At 40.4% G+C, this 26083-nt stretch overlaps 1 protein-coding gene across 1 annotated transcript in view; it reads left to right on the top strand.

Annotated features, from left to right (window-relative positions):
- NOTCH2 (notch 2) overlaps positions 1-26083 on the top strand; it is a 95369-nt gene that overhangs the window by 40288 nt on the left and 28998 nt on the right. The window contains exons 7-18 of the mRNA XM_026089164.1: positions 8298-8531; positions 9377-9532; positions 10536-10724; positions 11882-11995; positions 13207-13320; positions 16771-17004; positions 17518-17628; positions 19238-19430; positions 21678-21823; positions 23058-23177; positions 23289-23441; positions 25709-25937. Of these exons, the coding sequence (XP_025944949.1) occupies positions 8298-8531; positions 9377-9532; positions 10536-10724; positions 11882-11995; positions 13207-13320; positions 16771-17004; positions 17518-17628; positions 19238-19430; positions 21678-21823; positions 23058-23177; positions 23289-23441; positions 25709-25937 (1993 nt within the window). The remainder of the gene's footprint in view (positions 1-8297; positions 8532-9376; positions 9533-10535; positions 10725-11881; positions 11996-13206; positions 13321-16770; positions 17005-17517; positions 17629-19237; positions 19431-21677; positions 21824-23057; positions 23178-23288; positions 23442-25708; positions 25938-26083) is intronic.

Below are 26083 nucleotides of genomic sequence, written 5' to 3'. Positions count from 1 at the left end.
TGGAACACCTACCACAGTCTTCAGTTCGTTGCATGCTGTTTTCCACTTCCCAGTAACAAGCCTTGATTAGCAGGTAGCTGTAATAAAACACCTCAGGTATTAACAGCTGAATTAGTCTGATGATAGAACGGCAGCATCCAATTTAGACCGTGCTGCTGCCTCTTCCATTGTGCATTTGGCAACGTTCCAGTCTGGAAATACTCTTTGAGGTCAAATGTGCCAAATAGTCTCCTGATGGGCTGTCTTAACGTTTCAGTACATTTTGCATGTGCTTGGCTCTAAGACAAAGTAGACTAGACTGCTCTCTTGTGAGTCTGGGCTGGTGGATATGTGCTATGAGGCCAGACTAATAGGTAGTTGTTTTATCTGCATCTGACTTTTTTTTCCTGGCAGTTTCTATCGCTTCCTCATACTTAGAATGAGGTGATTTGTCTTTGGATAATTATTAAACATGCATTGTTGAGCGAGCTTGAAAATATGAAGCTTTTTTGTAAGTTTAAGCTCTGGCTGTTATATTTTGCCTTGCAGACCTTTTCACTTGTTAGGTATTTCCCTGGTTTACTTGGTTTTCTAGAGGAGGTTAATAGAAGGGCAAAATGGAGAGTAGTTTGTGGTGACTTATAATTCCTTTTGACTTCTTCTCCATACTGCTGCTGTCCCCAGCCACTTCACTTGCCACCACCATGTTAAGCTAGACTATCATTGCTGCATCACTAGGAATTTTTCATGAGTTTGTTTTGTTCATTTGTGATAGTACTTCTGCAGAGCTCCGTCACAACTGCCATCTTACCCTGTAGTCTACGGAATGATTTAGGGCAGTATTTAGTGGATCAGGGCATGAGTACAGAAATTTGGGTTTGGAGGTTGTAAAATCCCTAGTAAATGACTGTTCATTCTACTATGTGCTTCATAGTGTGGTTTTGAAATTAAACCCTTTTCCCCATCATCTGACCACTTTTTTTTTTTAACTATGCTTGATGCAATTGTATAGATTCTTCTTCAATTGTTCAAATTTTATAATATACTCTTAAATATTATGGTAACTTGGATAGCCTTTGACATTGCTCAATATAGATCTATTAAAAAAACAAAAAAAAGAACTTTGGGAATGGTTGCCCATGCTTTGCAGCTCCATAGTTCTGTATTTCAAATGGAAAAAAGATAGTGTGGGCACCTTGGGAAAAGGAGCACCCCGAGGGCTGTGATGCCTTTCAGTTTTTCCAGAAAGCTCCTACAAAGGAGAAAATATTTGGCCCCAGTCCCTTTTTCAGTAAAAGCTATTGTAGTACTTAGCAGGGAATACCTTTACTCAACACACATGCAACTGGGAGAGACCTTTTGCAGGTGTAAACTGTGTAGTCCGTTGGATTCCCCTGTGTCTGCAGCCGTCCCTGAGGCTGGCAGTAGCAGTCCTGTTCATCAGATTTCCCCGCAGGGAATTGTCGAGATGGCTTCAAGGGTCTGCGGTTTGAATGTGATCTGGATGTCGCATTCATCACTCCCCAGACTTGGATTCCCAAAGAAAATGGGTAAATTCTCCATTAGGTATAACGTGGGCGTTAGCAAGCTGTGGAAATCTCTGGTCTGCTGAGCGGTCATCTCTCTCCTTAGATGAGCAGTGTGAGCTTTTCGTCTTGAAGAGGTTTGAGAACTGCCATCATACATTGATGTGGGATTGACAGCACCCTCAAGGTCTCAATGTATTTTAAATAAAGATTGTATCTAAATCTGAATGCTTTTTTTTCCTCTGCGCTTTTTCTCAGCATTACTTGTTTGTTGCTCCAAGCGTTCTTGTTGTATAAAGATGTCACCTCCTTTAGGGAAGTTCGAAGTTCTTTGCTTTTAGTGATACCTTGGGTCAGTAAAGCTAATTATATAAATGGTCAGATATTTTCTTCTGTATACTTTGCCATATGCTGCATCTTTCCTGCAGTACCTTTTGTGTTATACTTGCACCGTAATATCTTTCTCCTTTTGTGGGTAGTGCTTGCTTTATTAGTCTCTTATGAATTCTCTTCTTCATCAGTCTGCCAGACTCTGAACTCTTCCTGTACCCCCATTTCAATGTGTTTTTTATTAAGGCGGTGGCTCGAGTGCTGCGAGGTGTATTCCACATTGAGGCTATGCCCTTGCTGTTATACAGCAAAGTTTGCATTACTTAATCCTCCTTGCAGTCAAATGTCTTGTCAGTGATATTTGTTTTGTTGATTAAAACTGTGAGTTGAGCAGAGATCCCCATTGAATTGTTCCAGGCAAGCTGAAGTTGTTCTTTGAGGAGTGTCTAACCTAAAATTTGTACAAGAAGTCTGTTTACCCTTGTGATTACTTGGCATTTGTCACATCAAACCTCGTCTGCTGTTGCAGTGCCCAGTAACCTCGCTTAGTTGAGTCTGCTTGAAATTCCCTGGCTTCCTCTCGGTTAACATAAATATTACTGTGTTAAAGATATCGCTGCCTGCTGTTCATCTCCTTCCAGACTGTTAATTAAATGCTCCTGTGCTTGTATGTATTCTTTAATTGTAACTTCGTTTTTTCAAGGAGTAGGAATCATTCCATTGGTTAAAGATAAATGAATTTTTTTTTGTTTTTTTTTACAAATACATAGTTCAAAAACATAGATATTAAAGTATTTTTCATAAACATTTTACTAGAAGTCCTGTTGGTTTAAAAAATTTTTTTTCCTGTGCTTTTCCATTTACTGAGGAGACTTGCGCAGCAGCCTGAGGCAGCTGATCTTTGACCCGACTGACGGACGTGCTTTGGGTTACTCGGGCAGCACAGACTTTTCCTGTGGGTTGCAAGAAAGGATGGGGCAGAGAAACATCTTTCCTTGGACAGATGTGGTCTGCCAGCCAGTATCCTGGACGTGTGTACAGGTGGTTAGAGGGGAGTTGGTATGATCCCCTGAGGTGTGGCACTGTTAACCTTCTGCCACAACTAAAATTGGCCATTTATACAAATACTGTTTCTTATCTCTTAGCTGGTTCTTGAGTCTCGATAAGGTGCCTTTCACCTTGTAACAAAGTCTTTGAAACTTGGGAAAAAAGCATAAACAGCTCTAATGAGACGCAGCCTTTCTTTAGCTACACTGAGCTGATTCAAAAACCTTATGATGATCTTTGGGATACTTCGGTCCGAGTTCTAGAAACCCTCTGAAAGAGTGATTTCTCAATCTACTGGGTTATAATTTCCCAGACTGCTCTTTTGAAAGAGGGCCAGTGAGTCTCGGTCTGCGTGTGGGAACGCGGGTGTGAGAGCTGCCCGGCTGCTTGCGAGGTGCTGGGAGGATGGTGCCGTCAAGGCGGTCCTGCGGCCTGGTGCTCCTCTGCCGCCTGGTCTCTTGGGACTGTGAGGATCCGTGTTGGATCTGTGTTGCGTTATCCAGTTCCCTTCCAGTACCACTAAACTTTTAAGATATTCTCACTTCCAGTTCAGTCCAAGTTCGGTGCTGTGGTGCTCTTGATTTTTGAGAGAAATGGACACTGGCATCTCCCCCAGCTCAGTTTTTAAGGAACTGATTTTGCAGGCACAGCAAGGTATTTACATCCTTTGTCCTAGTCACTGTTTTTAGTGCTTAAATTGCGTGGGAGATCTGCTCTCACAGAGACTTTGGCCTCTGGTACTCCAGCTGTGCAGGTGAACAGCAGCAGCCTTTCCCGTTGCAGAGCTGTTAAGAGACCAAGAATAGTTTCTCCTTTATGGGAAGTCTGTCCTGCCAAAGACGAAGCTCTCTGCAGGACTAATTAAAGCTCCAGCATTCAACTGTAGGATCAGTGCAGTTTCCTGTCTTGGAACTGGGATTTAGACAGAGCCTGGAGGTTCAGTAGGATCAGCTTTTGGAGGCATCTGTTGCTGTTTCCCAGTGTGGCTGTTTGCATTTCCTATTTGCCCTAAGCTAATGCTGTGCTCTTTCAGAGTAGGGTTGCACTCATTTTATGCCYAGTCTTCATTGCCTTTGTAAATCAGTGGTGTGGGCTTTTTTTGTTCTTAATTTTTGGTTTTGCTTGTTTTGKTTTTTTTGTGTGAGGTTTTTTTTGTCCTTTTTAAYGTAAAGCGCTCTAGGAGAAGGGGTGTGCTGTTTCTCATCAATGCAAGCTGGTTGGTAGAACTAACTGAAAGGTCTTGAACCACTGCATCRTGTGCCCGCCTCAAGGGGATCTCCGAGTTCCTGTCGAGTTCCTGCTGGCTCCGACAGCGACAGCAATCAGAGCAGCAAATGGGCATTATATTCCTTATGGCTTCTCCAAGGGGAAATGTACAGGAAGTCAGTTAGTTTCATAGTGGGCAAAAAGCACTAAGAGTTGAAGGTTGTTCCCCTTTTCTACTTCTGGTTTTCAATTTTGAAATACCGCATGGACTAGCTGTTTACTCTGTACAAGGTCACTTAGAACCTGAGTCTGCATTTTGCTGATTTCCCAGGCTCTGCAAATATCAAGATCGGGTTAGGTTTATATTAGCTTCTTGGAGTAATTTGTGCTTCCTTTCTTGTCATGCTTTATGTATATGTTTCTACATTTCCATTAAAATGTTGTATAATTAGTGTATTTGTACTTGAAGCATTGTGTAAGGACATACCTTCACTGGTTCATACTGTACTTAATTATATTTCTAAAAGAAATGTTGTGAAAGTAGCAAGAACACAAGTAAAGGCATACCTACAGAAACTGTCAGCTAAATGAATTAACACTCAGATGAAATGTTTTTGTGGCTTTCAGAAACATTAGGATTATGAAAAGTATTAGACTGTACAATTCACAGTGGAATTTGCACTTGGAAGTTGAATCTCAGCCCTGTGAATGAAAGACTTGGTTCTTCCTAAACCTCTTAGCAAGCAGAAAACAAGCTTATCAAGTACAGATCTACAAATAAATGTACTGGATTCAGTTACAATTAAATCAGGCTGCATCCCTTAAGTAACTGTTTCGGAGATCTTTGTCTCACTTGATTTAAATCTAAGTAAACAGGCAGAGACAAAGGTTGTGCAGAATATTCATAGAGAAGCTTAGAATTAAATCCCTTTTTTACGCAATACAATGAAAGGGCCTTTTGTCTCTGCCGTGGAAACAGTCATTCAAGAAGCTCACAGGACAGGCACCATATTGAAGACCTAGGTTGCTAAACAGAAAAGTGTCAAGTCTCTTCTTTGCAGCACCTGCCCAAAATATTCATCTCTCCCTCTCATTGGTGCAAGGAGGTGAAATCCTTTCTGAGGGCTAGGTAGCCCTTTGGGAACGAGAGGTTGTGGCCATCTCTTATTCCCACTCAGAGAATTAGGTGGCAATGTTGCTTTGAGGGACAGCAGTCTTGGAAACTATTTATAGATATATGCTACTTTCTGAGAGAAAAAACTGTGCTGAAGAATTACAAATTGACCATTAATCCCATGTTGTTAACATCTAAGGATTAAAAAACACTACATAAACAACCCCAAGCTTTGTAAAAATATACTTTATTTTTTCTCCCTTTTTAAGCTTTTGGACTGCAGAATACGTTTCCAAGCCACTCACTTCAACAGTAAGGGCTCAGCCTTTTCAATGAACTTGAGATTGTTTTGCGTGCTCATGAGTTCAGCAGCTCGATTTAAGAAATGCTAGTGCCTTGGGTTTTAGTCTGGGACTTGAAGTATTTTAAAATGTAATTCCAAAATCTTTCAAAAATGGTTACGTATTTTGCCTAATTGTCACGTGACTGAGTACTTAAAAATGTAGTTAGATTGATATGCTCTGCTGGCCTTATGCTGTTTTTGATCATTATATTTTTTGCCCAGAACTTATTTGAGTCTGGATTTCAGTTATAACTTCAATAAAGAACAAGTTTTTCTCATTAAAATATTCAATTGTAAAATGCAATAGTAAATTGCTCATTTATGCCCCTCATATCATGAATCGAATCTTCTTTGCTTTTAAAACAAATTGCATTAAGATGGGGCTGTTTGATTCATATTTGTAATTAAACACAAATGTGATTGTGATCTAGTAACTACAAAAGGACCATTATAAATCTGAGAAGCTGAATGAAAAATCAAATTTAAGGCGCTCAAATGTGTTATGTTCTTGAAATGCAGTTGAATTGCTCACAGAACTTCAAATTTTGCATTTTTCCCCTCTTATGGAGACATTGATATACCTTTAAAAGTTTACTTTAGTCTCTGACTGTGGAGAGAGAGAAACAAGCAGTAGCTGTTCAGTTACATAGGGTTATTGCAGGCGTGTCGCTCTACTGCGCTTTGTAGAGGTGGTGTATGAGTGACAGGAAATAAAAGCAGTCCCAGAGCATTGCTGGTGACACTTGCGATGGAAAGGTAAAACCACCCCCCCAAAGTTTATGCGAGGGAGCGGTTTGCCCGCCTTTGCTAAGCGCGGCTGCCCTTTCAGGCGCGGTGCTCAGCCGGCCGCCAGGCGAGCGGCACCGGGAAAGGCCCCGCAGTCTGGAGCACCGCGGCAGCTTCGGGGCCCTTCGCGCTTTCGYGGTGTCAGGTTAAAATTGGCCGCAGCCGAAAAGAGGATGCAGATGCTGCAAGAGTGTTTCTGCGAAGCAGTTCTGCTCTGAGCGTGCGGTGGTCAGGGCGTTCGTGCTTTGATCTGGGTTGGGCCCCCTCCAAGAATAAGACGAAAATAACTTTTATAAGCAAATAATGCCTTGATTTTTTTTTTTTTTTAATTTTTTTTTGAAAGGAAGTCAGTTGTGTTGATGGGTTCTGTGATACGCACAACTGTTAGGCACCAGTCTGAGATAACTGACTCGCTTCAGTTTGGTTACTGATAAGCTAATGGATTTGCTAATAATGAAAACTAATGAACAAATGACTTCTGTTATGACACATGCATCGTTTTGGTTTTTGTAATAAAGAGACTTATGTTTTGCAGATAAGTGTGACATTCCTTTGGTATTATATTTTGCTCCCAACTGTTTTACTAAGTAACTGGATATGGGGTTTCATTCAGAAAACTTTACCGTTATTATTTCTATTATTATTAAAACTTTTTTCCTTTTTTTTTTTCTTTTTTCTTTTTTCCCCCAAGTGATAAAATCCTGGTTTTGAAGTAGTACTTCTGGAGGCAGATTACACAACATTTGCACAAAACAAAGTGCAGCTGTGTAACTTGATTATTTTTTGTCGTCTTTTGCCACTGAGGGGAGAAATCCAGGGCTGACAGGCCCAAAGGCTAAGAATTCTTAAAGTGCTCTGGGAAGAGGAGGAGTAGGAATCATGGCTTGGCCGGAGTAGATGGAGATGGTTAAGGCTTAGTGTTTTTACATTCTTACCAGCAATAAATATTTTTGTTCTGTGTATCAAAATAAAGTGTATGTTTATGCACTAGCATCATAATTTCCAGGCCATTCATAAATGAGGTGACTACTAAGCAGCATCTAGTAAGTATTTTTAAATTGGCAAACCTGGATACACTGTACCCCAGGAGAGCTGGCAGGGAAGACTGGTGGCCTACTCTTGAATTTCTTATTCCCAGAGTACTAGGGAAATTCTAGACAAATATAAGTGTGCAGCTGATACAATAGCTGAAGATGACGAATGGGAGGGTCTTGGTAATAGCAATATAGTTACTTAAAACAGTCTTGGCTAAGACTGTTACTTGTACTTTTGGTTCCCTCCCTTCAATATCGCCAGTTGTTTAAAAAAATCTTACTAGAGAGCAGTTATTCCTTCTCAAATGATTTTGGGGGCTGTGTTTTTGTTTTTTTTTTTTTTTTTTTTTTTTTAAGGCAAGCTATTTGTGATTGTTTGCAGAAATACCTGGGGATAAGAAAATGACCATTTTGGGTCGAAGAGCCTCAAGAATTCTATTCTGCCTCATCAAGTAATATTTCAGCAAGTAATAGGCATTGCATAATTGTATAGGAAAAGATTAAGTTCTGTTGACAAGAGTTATTTCCTTGCTGGCCAGTTGATACCGCCTTGGCCACGTTTTTCTTGTGAGGCCGTGCTCTGTATTCTTAGTCCCTCTGGCTGCTCTGCAGGCAGGGCTTGCTTCATTCTGGTTCTGAAATCATCCCAGATGTGTCTTTGCACTCTACAGGCCTTCTTCTGGCTCTCGCACTGTATTTTTTCAAAGTTATTTGCAGTTCAGCTTCCTCTTTAGGGTCACGTATGGATGCTGGTTCTTTTTTGTCTAAGTTCACAACAATGTTTGTGGAAATTTTCAGGCTTGTGCTTGACTGTGAATATCCCAGAATTAGGAAGTGGACTTTGGTGTTTCTCTTGCTTATATCTTTGTAAGAATCTTCTTGTGTCTGAGTATCTGGACTTTCATTAAACTTGTTCCCTCTTTGTGTATCAGGCCAATTTTGCACTGAAGATGTTGATGAGTGTCAGCTCCAGCCCAATGCTTGTCAGAATGGAGGTACCTGCACCAACCACAACGGAGGGTATGCCTGTGTCTGTGTCAACGGCTGGAGTGGGGATGACTGCAGTAAGAACATCGATGATTGCTTCACTGCCTCCTGTGCTAATGGATCTACTTGCATTGATCGAGTGGCTTCTTTTTCGTGCATTTGTCCAGAAGGAAAGGCAGGTAAGGATGGAAAATTTGTGTAGCTCTGTCACTTCTGAAAAGATAAAACATCATAACTCTGAAGTTGATGCATTGCTTAAAGTGGTGTGCTTATTTTAAATGTTTTGTGTTAAAACCAGGAGAGACAAAAGGAAATGCATACTGTCAGTGAGCAAAGACTTCTTACACCTCTGTAACTAAGAACAAAAAATATTTGTATTGAGCTAGTGGAAAAACTTACAACAATTTTTATTGCTGGGAAAGTAGATGTTTTTCCAATGCTTAGCAGGGCCTGTTTTTGAGAAGTTATGGGTGGAGATGAGCTGTTGTGTGCCATTTACAATAACTGTACTCAAAAGTGTAGAAAGTGAACTCGGATATTTCTGCCCAAGTGAGGATGCCCTTACTGGCATAATGGAAGTTCCTACAAAGTTCCTATTGTAGGGTAGGTAAAAAGGTTGAGGTCTCCTAACTATTACTAGAAACGTAAGTGGTGTGTATATCTGAACTAAGAAAGAGAGCTTCATGCACACCTTTGTTTTCAGCTGTCAGAGGAATCATGCCAGTTGGAGAGAAGAGCTAGTTAACTTCTCCCAAAAGGAGGTTTTGGTAACAAAAAGCCGTTGTAGAGTTTCAGAAGTGCTGGAGACGCCTTTGAAGTCACAGAATCTGTATTTAATAATGTTTTATAAGTGCATGGTGAAATTCCTTTGGCAGTCTGTGAGTTGAAGCCTACAAGAAACCACTCGCACTTCTAGTTGTGAGGGTCCCTATTTGAAATACTAGGGTGGAGAATTTGATTTTGTAACATGAGGTCTGCCTGCTGTATCTCACTTTTTTGAATGAACTCTTGTATGCTTCTCCAGGTCTTCTGTGCCACTTGGATGACGCATGTGTTAGCAATCCATGTCAGAAGGGTGCTCTGTGTGATACTAATCCTGTGAACGGTCATTATATCTGCACTTGTCCTCAAGGCCATAAGGGAGCAGACTGCACTGAGGATGTGGATGAATGTGCAATGGGTGAGTTTCCATTTGCTGTTTGGGATTGTTTGCTTTACAAAGTAATGGAGGGGTAGGAATACAGATTTTGTCATAGCTTCTCAACATAAGTGACACTCCTTCCCTGTTCTCAGCCTTCCATTTCACTGTCTTTAGTTGAGGTTGGAATCTTGCAATGAGATTTGAGACAAAGGGCTGAGTCAGAGGAGCTGCCATGTGTTAGCTGTCAGCCTGTGAAATATGAAAAGCAGTGAGATAAACTTAACCATTCTTCATTGTATGATAGAGCTTTAGCCCTGTGCTAGGAGTGCACATGAACAGCTGCAATAATTAAACTGACACTCGGTTGCTTCTGTTGTACACTGCAGTCCTCAGTTCACGTAGGAGCTATTGCAGCTCCTCTCTTGATAGAAATATATAAAGGATATGAAACAGCCAGAATGTGATGGGGTCTTTTGACTGCCTTTACAGACTGGTGACCGCCTGGGCCTTTAAAGCTCTAGTTCTCCCATATCTTCCTATTATGTTGTGTTGGCGATTAGCTGGATTCTTGCACATTTCCTTAAAGTTTTGTGTGTGTTAGTTTATGTTTGTAGAGTGTGCTTTGTGAAGGTAATACCTAACCAGGATTCATAGAAGTATTGGGAGAAAAAAAAGCATTTCTGTGAATTTTGTTCCTCAGTCTGCCTTGGACAAGAGTGCAGTTCCTTTTTGAAAATGCTGGAAGGACTAGTTTGGTGGTTTTCTGGCCTTGGCAGCATCCTGTTAGCATCAGGAGTGAAGTAAATGGAAAAGTTAACCTAGAGATGAGGCCTTCAAAGCAGCGTTAGTTTTCTAATCCATGTCACTTGATGCTCTCCCTTTAAGAACTGTTGTTAGCAATATGGACCAGAATTGAACAGTCCTTTCCCCTGTATTACTTGCCAGAAAGGAATGGCGTTAGAAAGATCATGACTAATAAAGGTTCCTGTGGCTTTCCTGTTCAGAGGAAAGGTTTTGACACAGATATTTATTTTTCTTGCAGCAAACAGCAATCCGTGTGAACATGCCGGGAAATGTGTAAACACAGAAGGCTCTTTCCACTGTGAGTGTTTGAAGGGCTATACAGGACCTCGGTGTGAAATGGACATCAACGAATGCCACTCTAATCCATGTCAGAACGATGCCACCTGTCTGGATAAAATCGGAGGATTCACATGTCTCTGTATGCCAGGTGAGGCGAGTTTCTCACAAAGATGGGGCTTCCAGCAAAGGTGGAAAAACTCAGAAGGTGGAGCACAGGAAAGGCTGCCAGCTCTGCCGAGGTGGAAAGCAAAGCTGCGATGGGGTGAGGCTAAATGAAGCGGTGAGAGAGGGCTGGCCGGGGCAATACCACCCAGAAGGACTTGGCGGTTTGTGTGGGGAGGGAGAAAGCGATCTCTGACATCAGTGAATGAAGTTTGTCTTCTAAGCTGGAATACACATGAACATGTTTGTTACTCTACCTATTTAAAGCATGCGAACAGAAATTTATGTTAGTTTAAGCAAAGCAGGTGCAAACTTTAAAAGAATGACCATGTTCTGAGGTATGTATATTATGGTTCTGGATAAAAGAGTGTGATTGTCTTTTGGGGTTTTGTTGCTTAAAATATCCCAAATCATGCAATCTTCCATTTACCTGGGGAGCTAACCATAAAAAATGTTACCTGATTGAAATCTTGCTTATAAAATATACCGTGTCCAACATGCCAATGATCTGTATAGTCTGCTATTTTGCCTTCTGATAAAAAGTAATAAAATTAAAAAAAAAAAAAAGTGCAGGTTGACGGTTGCACAGTCATATGAAGTATAGTGAAAGAATTGTGACCCCTGCAGGTGATCAGCTGATACCATGAAAACTAAAATAAGTTTGTTAATATCTAATCTCTGAAGAGAAATGGAACTCTAGTCCCAAATTTTTCCTAAAATTCTCCTAAAATTGTCTTTCTATTCTGTCATTAATTTTAGCTTAAGGGGTTTTTTTTGAAATGTCTGCTTTACTTTACCTATTGCTTTGTATTGGTGCCTGCCTAAATCTACTGATGATCTTTTCGAAAACACTAAAACATAACCGCCTGCCATATGGAAGAAAGTATTAGATTTGAATGTGGTACAAACTTGTTCATCTGTTACCGTTGATGAAATGGGCACATGCAAGATATTTATTTTAACAACTGAAAAATGCCCTTTCAACATCCATTTTCAGCCTTAATGTACATTCTAACCTCAGAGGTTCTGTAAACTCTGCTGCAGTTAAACTAGGCTTAGACTTTCAGCACTGATGAAAGCGGCAGTCTGAGTCTCAGGGGCACATTCTAACGCCTCCAGTCACCTCTTATTATTTTTTTACAGGATTTAAAGGTATTCACTGTGAAGAAGATATTGATGAGTGCCTAAGTAATCCCTGTGTGAACAATGGAGAGTGTCTCAACAAAGTCAACCGCTTCCTCTGTGTGTGTCCTCCTGGTGAGTACTTATTTCTGGAAGTTTTTCCTGCTTCAGCTTACCAAGAATCAGTAGATCACCAGTGAAAGATTATGGACAGTACATTTCCTGTGAGTGTTTGTGGTCCTAGTGCCGCATCTGTTTGAACAAGTTAGTTGCAATCACTGGTAAAAAGAATAAATATCTATCTGGTTGCAGTAAGATTGTGCCTGTAACTGGGTGACTTGAGGAATTTACAGTTGGGCATCTCTTGTTAAAGGGTGGTTAGCAGCAAGAACTGCTGTCACTGTGGATATCATAGTGAGATATAGAGTAATATTTATAAGCATATATTAAAAATCAGAGCCTCTGCATACTTTTTCTCCTGTGTTTGAGGTTTATAGGCTTCTGCCTATAAACCTTTCCATCAGTATAGCTTATGTTACTTGCATGAGGAGGGAGGTGGATTAGGTCCCCACTTTACAAAAGAGGGGTAAATGCTGAGCTGAGGGATCAATGTTAGCTATAGAGTAAACATCACTTGTGTTCCTGGTGGCTCGCAAAAAGTTTTGAGATCAGAATATATTTGACAAAAGCATGCTCTGCATCCTTTCTTATTGAGTAATGGTGTTCTGGCTTTTATCCCACTCTTCCTTTGGTTCTTTCCCTCAGGAAACATTCCTGAAGCTTTTGATTTTTTGCTTGAAGTGCCTAGGGATCTGCATCATAAGTGACATAACCTACTGATAGTTTATTGACTATTTCAAGATATGTATTGAAAGATACAGAGCTGCATTGTACTACATGTCCCACGCTGCTGTAGTAATTCTAGTCTGGAGGCTTTAGTAATGAATGCGTTATTGTTCAGTGACAGTCACTTGCTTTGATTGCTGGAAAATTTTTCCCTTTATTTTATTGATGGCCTCTCAGTTTCTTAGGCAGGCCTGCTGGTCAGTGGTGGACACCACTTGTGCTCGGTTTGCTTTGTTTCTGTTTGCCTTGGCCAACTCTGTTTTCAAGTTGCTCCTGCTCCTTTGACCTGGAAGAGAGAAACAGTTTTGTCTGATGGTTTCGATGAGGAACCAGTCTCCCAAGGGTGTGGTGTGTGTGATTAATGATGCAATCCAGCTTAGATTTACTGATCTTATATTTGGGTGGCTTTAAGGATTTGCTAGTAAGTAATTCCTGACTGTGCAGCTGTTAGGTAAACACTTCAAATTACTTCTGGATTTTCATCTTTTTCTGCCTTTCAGGGTTCAGTGGTGCCGTGTGTCAGATTGATATAGATGACTGCTCCAGCACGCCATGTCTCAATGGAGCCAAATGTATTGACCATCCCAATGGCTATGAGTGCCAGTGCGCCACAGGTTAGTCTCACGTTCCAAGCCCCTGGACTGGCAATTGCATGCAACCTAAATATAGGGGTGGTCAAAGAAGTGTCAGCGTTCTCTCTTTCTCTGAAAAACTTCTCATTTGTCATAAAGCTTTGTCTACTCCTTTGCAGCAGGCAGTAGCACTTAAGTACAGAAATCTTTTGACATGTGACAGCAGTGAGTTAACAACTGAAGAGAGTTCTGGCCTCCCTCTTTCAGTCCCATCTCTTGTTTCCCAGAAAGTGACAGCTTCTTCTGTGTTGATTATGGAATCCCTGAATGGAAAAACAGCAGCGTGAAGCCTTTTGTCTGTGGTTTTCCCTTCTTTCTTCTGGGGCGGTATATATTATTCAGTTGGAGAACAAGAGATGGACAGCACCATACTATTGTGTATTCTTATTTCTGTTGCTTCAGAGTATTTTATATCAAAAGTGGAAGATTTAAGTGCAGTAAAAATTGAGTGCACTGGAAGAAGTATCACAGTAGCCACCTGGCAGAATGTAGTTTAAATGATTTGTAAAGCATCATACAGAAATTTTGACAGAGCTGTGGATGGAACTCAGGTTTTTTGAATGTACTTAATTCCTTCTTTCCTTGGTTAATTGTATGTTAGGAAGTGTCAGGTTTAATTATAGGATTTTGTTGTCTTAGAACCTCTAAGAGCGATGTTGATATATTTCAACTGTAGCTTTTATATCTGGTCAGATAAGAGGGTGTGGGCAGTTCAGAGCTGTTACACTTTAATTCTCAGTAAAGATGGGTGACTTTTGATTGCTTTCAGTTAATGGTGGCTCATGACACAGATTCAGTATGACCAGGTGTGGAATGCACTGGCTTTAGCTCTTCCATTAGGCAGGAGGCTGAATAGTTCACGGAGCTGCCTCTGTCCCAGAAAGGTACTGTTAGGCTGGTTAGGTTCATGAGCATTTCTTCTCATTTTGAGTCATTCCAAAATCAAGTTGTTAAAGCCAATTAGTTTGGCTTCAGTAACTTATTCTGCACTGTACAGAATATAACAGAAGTTAGCCTAAAAAGTCCTCCTCTTTTTACACCCCTCACCCCCAATAACGTGCCCCAAAAAGCAATGAATATGTTGCAAGTAGGGGAATGAAATAGTTCTAATCAAGAGAGGAGTAATTATTCTTGTTAAGATTCTCCTTTTGATTACTGTGTGTGACAGAATAAGCTGACACTTGCAAAAAGAAGAAAAGCTTAAGTCTGCTCTGAACTTGGAAGCTATCTTAGAAAGTCTTTCTCAAGCTAGTGTGTGGTCTGGTTGCTTTCATTCACTGAGAGTGCAGAGCTGCTTTATTAACTCTTTGCAGAGCTTTCTGGGCCTAGGAAGGTTCTGGCTTGTGTAGTGGATGATCATTTTTGCTCTAAAGACGCAGGAGAAAGTGTTCTGCTAAAGGACTGACAGGAAGAGACAGCACTGTATCCTGTTCCTGATAATCTGGAGAGCTGCACCTTGAAAAGCATGTTCTGAATTAGGGCCCAGAGCTATTTGGGAATCATCTATGTACGGAAATTCTGGGCTTCCCAGAAAAGGAGGCGGGAATTCTTCCTCCATGGAGGCACATGGCATACGGAGCATTTTCAAGGAACGGGCTGAAAGCAACCAAATGTTACTGGTGCAGCAGCTCTTAGTAACATTCCTGGTTAGGTACACTGGCTGAAAACTGAGGAGGGAGTCTGTACTGGGACTTCTTTCCGTGCACTCTAAGGGATTCGTTTGTTCTATATTCTTCAAGAATTTTTTCTAATCTAACTCTGCTAAGAGCAAATTCATATCTCACTAAGATATGTTTAGTTAAGAAATCTTAAAAAAAAAAATTGTGATTATAGTACTGAAGCATTTCAGATGAGCTACAACAGGAGGCAAGGAAATAATTTTTTGGACAAATGTATACTAGGTATCATATTTAATATGGCAGTTAGCTTTCTATAAGACTGAAATACAGAATTCATCATGGGGCAGCTCAGTTACGGGAAAATAATGTTTGAATATGTTATTATTCTGTCTCATAAATATGAGTGATTTATGTGTTCCCTGATGATAATCACCAGCTGCAGAACTGATTGAAAACTGCAGAATGTTTGGCCAAATGCTGTACAGATAGCTCTATTTATTGCTTGCTTTTTGTCTTTTCTTTCCCTTCTGGCATTATTCCACTTCTCCTTCCCAGTGGTAGATCATGGCTTTCCTTTTCTTCAGTTGTCTTAGGTCTTTTTTCTTTTCTCTTCCTCTGCCCTCTGTTTTTTGCCACTGCTCGTCCTCTTCTCGGTTTGTTTTTCTCCCTTCCCTAACATCTTTTTATATCTATTTCTCTAACTAGCTTCCCTTCTCTCTCCCCGCCTATTTCCACACCCATTCATCCATGCATACGTTCGCAGAGCTTGGAAAAGTTAGCCGTCACCTGGTATGTTTGACCAGAGAACTAGCTACAAACCTGTATGAGAAATGGGGAGCCTGTTATCCAGTTATAATACTCAGGTGAGAATCACTCTTCAGCTGTTGAAATTCCCTGCAGCCTAGTTTGTATCAGTCTCCAGCTAATGCTTGAAATATTAAGTTCTACCTTCCTTTTTTCCAGCTGCTGGAAGGCAGAATGAGCTCCAAAACCTCATCTCAAAATCATTTCTCTTAAATTGTCCCTGTTCCATAGAGCTCTGCTCTATCGTGGAAAACGGGGCTCTTGAGGGAGTTGTCTGCTGTTTTAATCATTCCAGATTTTTTTTTTTTCTTTTTAAAGCCCTCCCATTGAATAGATTCTGTCCTCCTCTGTTGCTCAGGATGTTTCCCAGCTGAAGCAGAATGAAACGGGCCAAATTTCTGCTTGTTTCATTGCTCATAAGTGAAGAGGTTGCTTTCAGTCTTTCATAAATCTGCAGTTGGTGCATGATTGGAGTTATTGAAAGGTTTTCCAGTGAGAGGGGCAAGAGATTTTTTTTTTTTTCTTTTTAATAAGTAGAGCTGCAGAAGCTGTGATGTGAGCCCAAGGAGCTCCCTTGGGAAGGTTTCTGCAGCATCTTTGCAGTAATTTCCTGTAAGGAAAAAGTCACATCCCTTGGATTATTGTATAGAGGAAATAATGACAAGAGAGTGCCTTCAGATAGTTGATATTGATGCAAGTAATAGTTCTGATGGTGATTTATGTGTTTCCTCTCATTGCTGCTGTGTTTTGAATATAGTGAAGGTGACCACTTCTGATGCCAGAATTCTCCATGCAAGATGTTCTGTAAAATGCTGTGAGCAGTGGAAGAGTCTGTTGTTTTCCAGGGCTGGGACATGGACAACAGCTGAGATGCCCAGATACCCTTTATGCTCTGTATGCCACTTTGCTGATTTTTAATGCTACTTTCTATGTCTGCATTATATTCAGTACAGCATCATGCCAGTTTACCTTAATTACTTAATTACTCCTGTTGATCATTTTTCCTTAGGTTTTACTGGCCTTTTGTGTGAGGAGAATATCAACAACTGTGATCCTGATCCTTGCCACCATGGTGAATGTCAAGATGGAATTGATTCATACACATGTATATGCAATCCTGGCTACATGGGTGCCATATGCAGTGAGCAGATAGACGAATGCCACAGCAACCCCTGCCTCCATCAAGGGCGCTGCATTGATTTGGTGAATGGCTACCAATGCAACTGTTTGCTGGGCACTTCAGGTACATAATGCGCAAAGTGGAAGGATTGAATTCTAATAGAATTCAAGTATTTGATTAGCTCTTGTGTCTGCTCTGATGTGTGCTGAATTTGCTTATGGTATGAGTTTAAGGAGGTTGTATTTTCTTCACATTAATTGTGCTTGCTGCATTTTCCTGTGTTTGTGTGGATTGTCTAACCCTCACTGGTAATGCAGCCAATCTTGAAAGAATTTACCTCCTCTTTACCCCCAAAATTCAAGCCTGCAGATATATCTGCTGAAAAAATAGATCTGATGTTCAAGATGGCTTATTTCTTTGCGTGAGCATTTATTGACAAGTTCAGTGTCATAGTCAGCACCCATTGATTCAGGTGACATTTCTCGGTGTCATACTGCTTCTGTATCATCACCTGTATAAATTGCACCAATCCCTATGTAACTTCAAAGTAGACAGGATTCTTAATTTGGCTGTTTCCCCAGGAAATAATTTTGTTGTCCATCTTGTAACATTTAGCCTCCTCTAACTTTTTTTCAGGAGTGAACTGTGAAAATAACTTTGATGACTGTGCAAGTAACCCCTGCGTTCACGGGGACTGTATCGATGGCATTAATCGCTACAACTGTGCTTGCAAACCTGGATTTACAGGTAAAGTCAGCTACCTGATGGCTTTGAGTTGTTTTGAAGATAGTTATCCTGTCTCGTAGCTAAGGAAGCTGTTCTTTGCATACTGACAAGGGACTCGGTTAGTATCTCAGTAAATCCTTCTAATCTTTGAATCTCAGCATCTTACATTAAAGCCAAGTTTTACCATGCAGAGAAATGTCCTAATCTGTGCTGTGAAGTGCCATTCTTGTCAGGTAATTAAGTCCAATTCATGGTTCTCAGTTTTATAACAAATAAATCCATGTGACTTTGGTTTATTGTTTACAGCTTCTTTCCAGGAACAGGGAATATTGAACAGTATAGACAGGTGTGTGTTTGAAGAGTATCTTGGTCTTTGACTATGAACAGTGTTTCTCTTTCTGAGAGTGAAAAACATTAATTCAGTGTTCTAGTGAACACATTAGTGAGTTCTTTCCACTCTGAAGTTTCCAACTGAATAACCTGTTTTTTTCAGTAATTCTATTTCATAATGTCATCTGTTTCCCCTTTAAATCATAAGGACTTACGTAATACTGTGCAAACAAGACTGAAAAAAGAAGCTTTTATGCCCTTGCAGGTTGGTGCTCAGATCTGTAAATCTACACCAGGACCAGTTCTGATGACTAAAGCATATCTCAGTGTTATTTATAATGGACATAATATGTTTTGAGCCATCTTGGATAATATGCTCATAAAATAATTGTCTCAGGGCAATCAGTACTGTTTCTAACAGTTTTCTCATCACGTTTGTTACTGTTTGTTACTGAATGATTCTAATTAGAATTGATCTGAAATGCATTAGAAACAGCACTGAGATGTTTCATGTGTTGTGTGCATCTCTAAACTTCTGGAGTTCCTTCCGTTGGCTCTGGCATGTTGGTACTGTCCAGCCCACAGAACAGTCTTTCTTTTTGTCTGCCTGTAATATTTGTTCTTCTACTGGACTCCTTACTGTTATACTCTTAAAATACTTCTGTAATTTGATGAATTGGCATTTTTCAGTCTTCAAAGAGCAGGCATGCCTGGAATCTCATTACTTTTTTCTTTCCTTAGGCTCAAAATGCCTAGTTTTCCAGCCTCACAAGGTCTTATGGTCACTGCTTTAAGGATCTTGCAGTCCAGGCATACACAGTAAACAGAGACTAGGCAAAACAGGAAACAGTGTTATTTACATTTCCTTTTACGCAATAAACCACAAGAACTATATTTACTGCAGAGAGAATAGCAGTATTGGTTGTTCAAAGGGTGGCTACTTCAGTGCAGAACAGCAGGGCTTTGACAAGTGGAGCTCAAGAGGTTTGTTCCAAGCATGATACAATTAAGTGATTTTTGTCTTCCTATTATTAACTAATTATTATTAATGGAATTCTATTGAGATTCTTGAATGGTCTATAAATACTTGTTAAGTATAAATGCTATTTTCCAGGCACAGAAAATTACTGTCTTTCAAAAATGCTTCTGTTGCTTTCAGCTGAAGTTAAAGTCACTCTAGCACGCGAGATCTGTCCTTCTACATTGGTTTTACTGAACTGTCTCTCAACATTTGTTCTTGCAAACTTGCAAAGTAAACGTTTTTATAAGAAATACTATTTAATAAATAATATTTTTATAGGCCCCCGATGTAGTGTGGATATTGATGAATGTACATCCAGCCCCTGTCATAATGGTGGAACATGTATAAATGAGATCAATGGCTTTCGCTGTGTGTGTCCTGAAGGTTACCATCATCCTCACTGTCAATCACAGGCAGATAGCTGTCTTAGTAATCCCTGCGTACATGGCAACTGCACACATGTTACTAGTGGGTAAGTTCTTACTGTCACATTTCATGCCTTGAAATCCTTATTTTAGAAGTAGTACAGGAATATGAATATTCATGAGGCTATGGTTATGCCCCCAGCACAAAGTCTTTTGAGTGTTGGGTGCAAAAGCAAATCCAAACCGTATGTGTAGTTTTAAAAACAGCCACCTGATCATATGAGGAGGGCACTGTTAAACATGTTTGAAAACTGATTTTTTAACGGGGTTTCTTCTGTGCATTCCTGGTGCAGTGCTAAACACACCATTTGCAAATAGTAAAATCTTCCTAGCAGCATGACTTTTTTAGGGTGCCCATCTATGACAAACTCAAATTTTTCTGCTGCCTTGTAAATTTTTTTGTTTTGCCCAGAGTTTGTGACTTGAGGCTTCTGATTTTTCTCTAATTTCTCAGTTAACTTAGGATCCAAACTTATCCATTGCCCATGACATGATCACAATAAGCTATAGACCTTTAGTCACCAGCTGCAGTCTGTGCTGTTTCAAAGTTGGTTTTTCTGTCTCTGTTTTGTATTCTTTGCTGTCTTTGCATGGGCCTGTAGCAAGGGTGGTCTGCCACCATCTGAAGGAGGATTCTGTGTCATTCAAGTAAGCAGAAAAGTAAAATAAAGAAATGGTTCCACTTTTTTTTTTTTTTGTGAGCAGCAGCAACCTACTCCATCAAATTCAAAAATGTGGAGCATAGAGGCTGTCATGTCTTTGTGGCTACTGCCTTTTTGCTACCCAAATACTCTGTATTAAAGAACAAGCAAATAACTTTTTTGACAGTTCACTGGGAGATGGAGAACAGCATCAGAAGGTCAGCTGGGGAAAGTTATGATTAACAGCCAGTTAGAGGGGATTAGATAAAGGTACCTCTTCAAGGGTTAGAAAAGGAGCTCAGTATGGAAAGTCAAGGGGAAGGCACAAATTAATAGCTCATGCCTCCATCTTCCTCCTGTTCCTTCTGTAAATTTATTTAACATTTTGCCCAAAACAAAATCAGTCATTACATTTCCAGGGAAAGCATTCCTTTTTAAGCAAGACATTTTGTTTGAGTCAGTGGATTGATGACATGCAGTTGGCCTCTGACGGTTTCCTCTAGCAACTTTCTCAAGATCAGATTTATTGCTGAGCAGTGCTTGCCTAGTACAGTTTATCCAAGGCTGATTCCATCAGTTTTAGTCACGCTGTTGCGTGCCTGAAAGAAGAAAGAAAAGTTCTTTCTGGCCATTTTGATGGCAGCAGTTGCTTGTGAATCTTCCCATCCAGGAAAACCAAATGCTGAGGTCAGGAGCCTTGAACTGAGACTCCTTTTTGCTAATGATGAGCCTGTGGTAAATGAATGGCCTGGGCTCTGGGAGCGTCGGGCCCGTGGCGTTGGCAGGTGTAGGGAGGGAAGGCTCATATTTGTAAAACTCCCCAACTGTTTGGGGGGTCCCCAGTGGACAGTGGTGGCTCGCAGACCTGTGCTGTGCCCTGGGAAGGGTTGCCGGCACTTGGGCAAGGAAGTGGTTTACCACTGCAGATTGCTCTCTAGGGCAGGATTCAGCACTTTCTCTGGAGCTAACGGGAAGACTGTCTTTTTTTCTAATTCAGCCTCCACATAAGCTTGGAAAACCTTTGCTTCATCTCATCTGTCTTCTGTCGCCTGCACTCAGATTTATGCCCATTTGCACCTTGTGCTGGGTGCCAGATAAAAATAAGACTTGTTTGCACTATGGGGAGGGAGACCAGTGTGCTTGTTGTGTGGCCTGAGTCCAGGGTGATTCACCGAGTCCTGGATTTTGCGTCATGTGGGTGGAGTGCTGTCCTGCTTCAGCTTTCGAAGCGAGACAGAGTAAGTCGCTGCTGCTCCCAGCCAGCTGTTTTCATTTGTAGCCACTAGTTTGTATTAAATCAGTCTCTTTGTTTTTGGAACCTATTGTTCCCCCCCACACCCCCTTTTTAAATCTTTTTTGTTTTTTCTGCCTCTCTCTAAATGTGTTGAGATGGTCTTATCAGAAAAGAAACATGTTGCGGGTTAACTGAGCACTCTGTGAAAATTATAACAAAATGGGATGTGGCTTTAATGGTAGGTTTATTTTCAATATTTTGGAAAATACACAGCTAGGGTAAGCAATATAAATGTAACTTAGGACTCTTCTAAAGACAAGTCTTCTGGTTTTCTCTCAAAGACCATCTGCAGGAGAAAGTGGGTGGTAGAAGAGTTGTTTCAGAATGCTCTAAAATTGCTGCTGTTTTTGCTTTTAAAGGTACAAGTGTGTCTGTGACCCAGGCTGGATAGGAGATTACTGTTCAACAGAAGGGAATGAATGTAAATCAAACCCCTGCCAGAATGGAGGAACTTGTGAGGATCTGTTGAATGGATATAGGTGCACCTGTAGGAAAGGATTCAAAGGTGAAAATTCAGACAGAAGCTTCTGTTCTCTTTATCTTTCCACTTCATTACACCCTTATTGTCATTTTAATCTTTTCATTAAACTTCATGGAAGTAGGAAGGAAAAGGTAAATGCCATGGTTACATGAAGTTAAACTACAGTTGATTTCTTATATACACGATGTGGTAGTAGAATGCTTAGTAAAACCATATTTAATTCTTGCTTGGATATTCTTATTAAGAAATGTCCTGGTTGCAGTTCAGTTTAATTTACTTGGTAAGAAAGTTTAACTGAGCTATATAAATGCATTGAGAATTGAAGGGGCATTAATTTACAGCAAGTTTAATGCAGTTTAGTTCAGATTAATTTTCCAAAGTGTGGAAACCCCTTAATGGGGAATAAGGCTACTCCAGAAACATAACATTTTCTTTTTTCAGATAACAAAGTTCAGATAAAGTTCAAATTTAAAAGTACTGTAACTTGCTGCGTGAAAGCAACTAGGCATTAAGTGAGACAGTGAGTTTGTCTTACTCTGCAAGAAGTGTTTTTCAGGCAACAATTTGTTTAATGTACAGTGCATTGCAATTTGATAGGCTAAACTTGGATGAAAAAGCTATGCTTGGTTGTAGCACTTTCTAGAAACGCTGGTGATGGTTTTGTGCAGTGGATGAATAAATCACTAACTGTGAGTTCTTACAGCATTTACTTTACAAAAACTGGTCAAAGGAAAAAGTGAAAGAACATAATGTTAGAATTGGGTTATAAGGGTAATACAAAAATAGAAGAGGAACAAATAAAAAGAAAGATGTGGTTAGAAGAATAGTGGACAAAGATGTCAAAGAAGACTAAAGCTTCGTTTAAGCAGTACTAGCTGCATATTTGGGCCTTTCCCACTCACTGCATGTCTCCTCTGCAAGCAGGCTTTTAGCCTTTATCTCTCTTGGGCTGAAATTTTACAGCCTCCTGCCTCTCTGTCCTTCTCGACAGCTCACTGCACTGAGTTTAGCTTCCTGTCACTCCCCTCAAAATAACTTGTGTTGCTTGGAACTACCATGGCTGCCTCCTGCTTGTACCCAGTGAGCCCATGAGGAGTGCTCTGGTCTCTTCTTTCTGCTGCTGAGATTTTCCAAAAATGGAAATGCCGTCCACTGCTTTGCAGGATAATCATGCAAGTTACAGTCGCTGTATTCATTCTTCCAAGAAGCACTAGGCTCTTAGCAGTCTGCTCTTTGTTTCTCCCCTTCTGCTCTCCAGGTGTGAACTGCCAGGTGGTGGTGGCTCCTTGTTCCCCTGATCCATGTGAGAACTCAGGAATTTGCCAAGAATCTCCTGACTCTGAAGGCTATACCTGCCTCTGTGCCCCTGGCTGGGAAGGTAACATGGATGGGTGACAGATTTTACTTTCAACTCTGAGCCGTGCTGGTACAGAGCCTTTTGACCATTGACATAATGGGGGATCTTACTTGCGGACTCTCCATGTTTCAGGGGAGCGATGTACAGTGGACATTGACGAATGTCTCTCAAAGCCCTGCAAAAATCATGCTCTGTGCCATAATATTCAAGGCAGTTACCTGTGTGAATGTCGTCCAGGCTTCACTGGAGGAGACTGTGACAGTAACATTGACGACTGCCTTTCAAGTGAGTATCAGTGGGTTGTTCTGTGTTTACCCCTTTTCCCTAGAAATAACTTTGCACTACCAGTGGTAACTACTATTTGACAGATACTTGAAATGGTTTCTTTATAATACCTTACAAAAAAAAAAAAAAAACCAAAAAACCAGCTTTTTAAGACTTGCACATTTGAGACAGACAGTCTGTCATGTTTAGCTCCTATAATTGGACTTAAGTATTCTAACTGATAGTAGGAGTTATTCTCAGATTCTTAAGTTGAAACAGTCCTTACAGTTTACATACTTTATTAAGGAACACTGGTAAATGAAGAATTAAAAAAATTTGCCTGAAATTTTAATATACAAAGTTAAAGTAACACTGCAGGACTTGCCGGTATTTCAAAGATAAGCTTGGTTAAGGTGTGGTGGGAATATAAGGTACAGCAGCCTTTCCTGAAATGTCCCTGTCTGAAATTAATATTCTGGAAGAAGAGTGTCTGGTTACTGTTCCGGTTAATCCATATTTGAAAGCAAATTAAGCAGCAGGAAGGCACTCTTATTCCAGAGTAAGTATCAGTTGCATGAGGATAGCCCAGATACAAATGTCTCTTGAAATTGTCTAAATTATGAGAAAGTAAATGTTCGTTTTTTACATTTTATATCATGTGCTTGACTGTGCTGTGCACACAGGAAACAAAATACATAGTAAGTTCTTTTTCTTGCTGGGCATATTCTGTATCATCATCAGATAAAATCAGAGTCTCCTGAAAAGTGTCATATGTTTAAAGTTCATCTGTTACTATTTGAAGAGTGCTCTATGAAACCTCGGAGTTGCTCACAATGTCATGTTTTTGTAATTGGCTGGTTCTTTGAGGAAGAAAAGGAAAAAAGAAAGAAAAGGAATAGTTTTTATTGGAATAGCTTAAAAACAAACCAAAGTCTTTAAGACTTTAGGTATGAATTTAGAGAGCTGTTTTGCACTGAAAAAAATGAAATTTGTGACTGCTATATAGAAAGATCTGAACAAGTACATTAGTAAAAGCTATCATGGGGGATCCCCAAAGCAGCACTGTTGAAAGAAGTTTAAGGCATCTGGCTTTTGATTGCCTCTTTCTGAGCAAACAGATACAGTACAAAAAGTGTCACTTTAATTTGGTTCATCTATCCAAAGCTTTGTTTGCTGAAGTTAACAAAATTATTGCCAGTCCTGTTAGGTCTTATATGGGTGTCTGAAGACATATACATTTTTAAAGTATTTATCATCCTCTTTTTAACAACTAGAAAATCTCTCTCCATTCCTGAATGTGAGAGTTGAGATTCATCCAGTGTCATCTGTTACACAGCACACCCATGAGGGTGAAGAAGAATTTCAAATTACTGCTACAGCTGATTTCATTTAGCATAACAGAAACCTTTCATGGCTTGGGCCAAGTGTCTTTAATCTATGAAGCAAACCCTCCAACAACATGAACTTATTGAAGAGTTGATACTGTAGTCTGCTTTTTCTTTCAGTAAATGTGCAGCACAGAAAATTAATGCACAGTTTTTGGCTTCAGTCATAAATGGCTGGCTGCCATAGGCACAATGTGATATAGCTGCCAGGTCTCTCACTTTGAATGTGCTTTTTCTCTGCAGTAGTCAGATGACCTTTAAATGGATGCAGGTGTCTCTTATAACACATTTTTATCATGTGAACATATTTCTCAGTCAGTAAATGAGCTTTAATTACCTTTCACATCTGTTTATCTTCATGTATCAGTGAACAGAATGATCTTGTACTTAGGTTGAACTGCAACATTTTTGATTGAGCTTATTTGCATTTTAAAGTGTGCATTTTATTAGTACTTAAAGATAGTCATAGATCAAGAAACTAAGTAACCTCTTCCCCCTGCCCCTTTCCTGTCTCCCCTTTTTCTCCCTCCTCCTCCTCATTCCCTTCCCTGCCTTCACATATGCAGAGTAGAAAAGGAAACTGGCTTCAGAGGCAGCATCTGACAGAGGAAAATGGGTCTTAAATCCAGAAAGTGGAAGGAGCAAAATAAGAAGAAACTACTGTGACTGTGATCTTTAGGGGTCTTTAGGGTTGATGGGATGTTGTGGAAGTAGGAGGAATACAGTAGTTATCCATTCTTGGTAATGCTTTGGGATTATCTCTTCCATAAGCGGTTCAGAAAGGCTTGTCAGTAGGCTGTCACCCTCTAGGCTGTGTAATCCTTTTTTTCTGAAAAGCTCCTACTCTAGACCTGGCTTTCACTGCTACCCATTTTGAAACTTATTGTAATGCCTCTATCTTAGATCCCTGCCAAAATGGAGCTTCATGTGTGGATGGGATAAATTCTTTCTCGTGCATCTGCCTACCTGGATTTCATGGAGATAAATGTCAGACAGATACCAACGAATGTCTGAGTGAACCATGCAGGAATGGAGGCACATGCACCCACTACGTCAACAGCTACACGTGCAAGTGTCAGCCTGGGTTTGAGGGAACCAACTGTGAGAACAACATCGATGAATGCACTGAGAGGTGAGATAAGTTCGCTGTGCTGGTGCGCTGAGGAAGGAACCACGCAATGTGCACTCGTGGCTTGAAGTCAGTCCTACTCAGAAGCAGTATTTAAAGATGAGGATCTGTTTTCCTGCCTCCTGTCACGGAGACGTACTTGAGCTTCA

This window comes from Apteryx rowi, unplaced genomic scaffold (genome assembly GCF_003343035.1).
Source record: "Apteryx rowi isolate R43461 unplaced genomic scaffold, aptRow1 scaffold_80, whole genome shotgun sequence".
Classification (NCBI taxonomy): Eukaryota; Metazoa; Chordata; class Aves; order Apterygiformes; family Apterygidae; genus Apteryx; species Apteryx rowi.
This window is presented reverse-complemented; position numbering and strand designations above follow the sequence as displayed.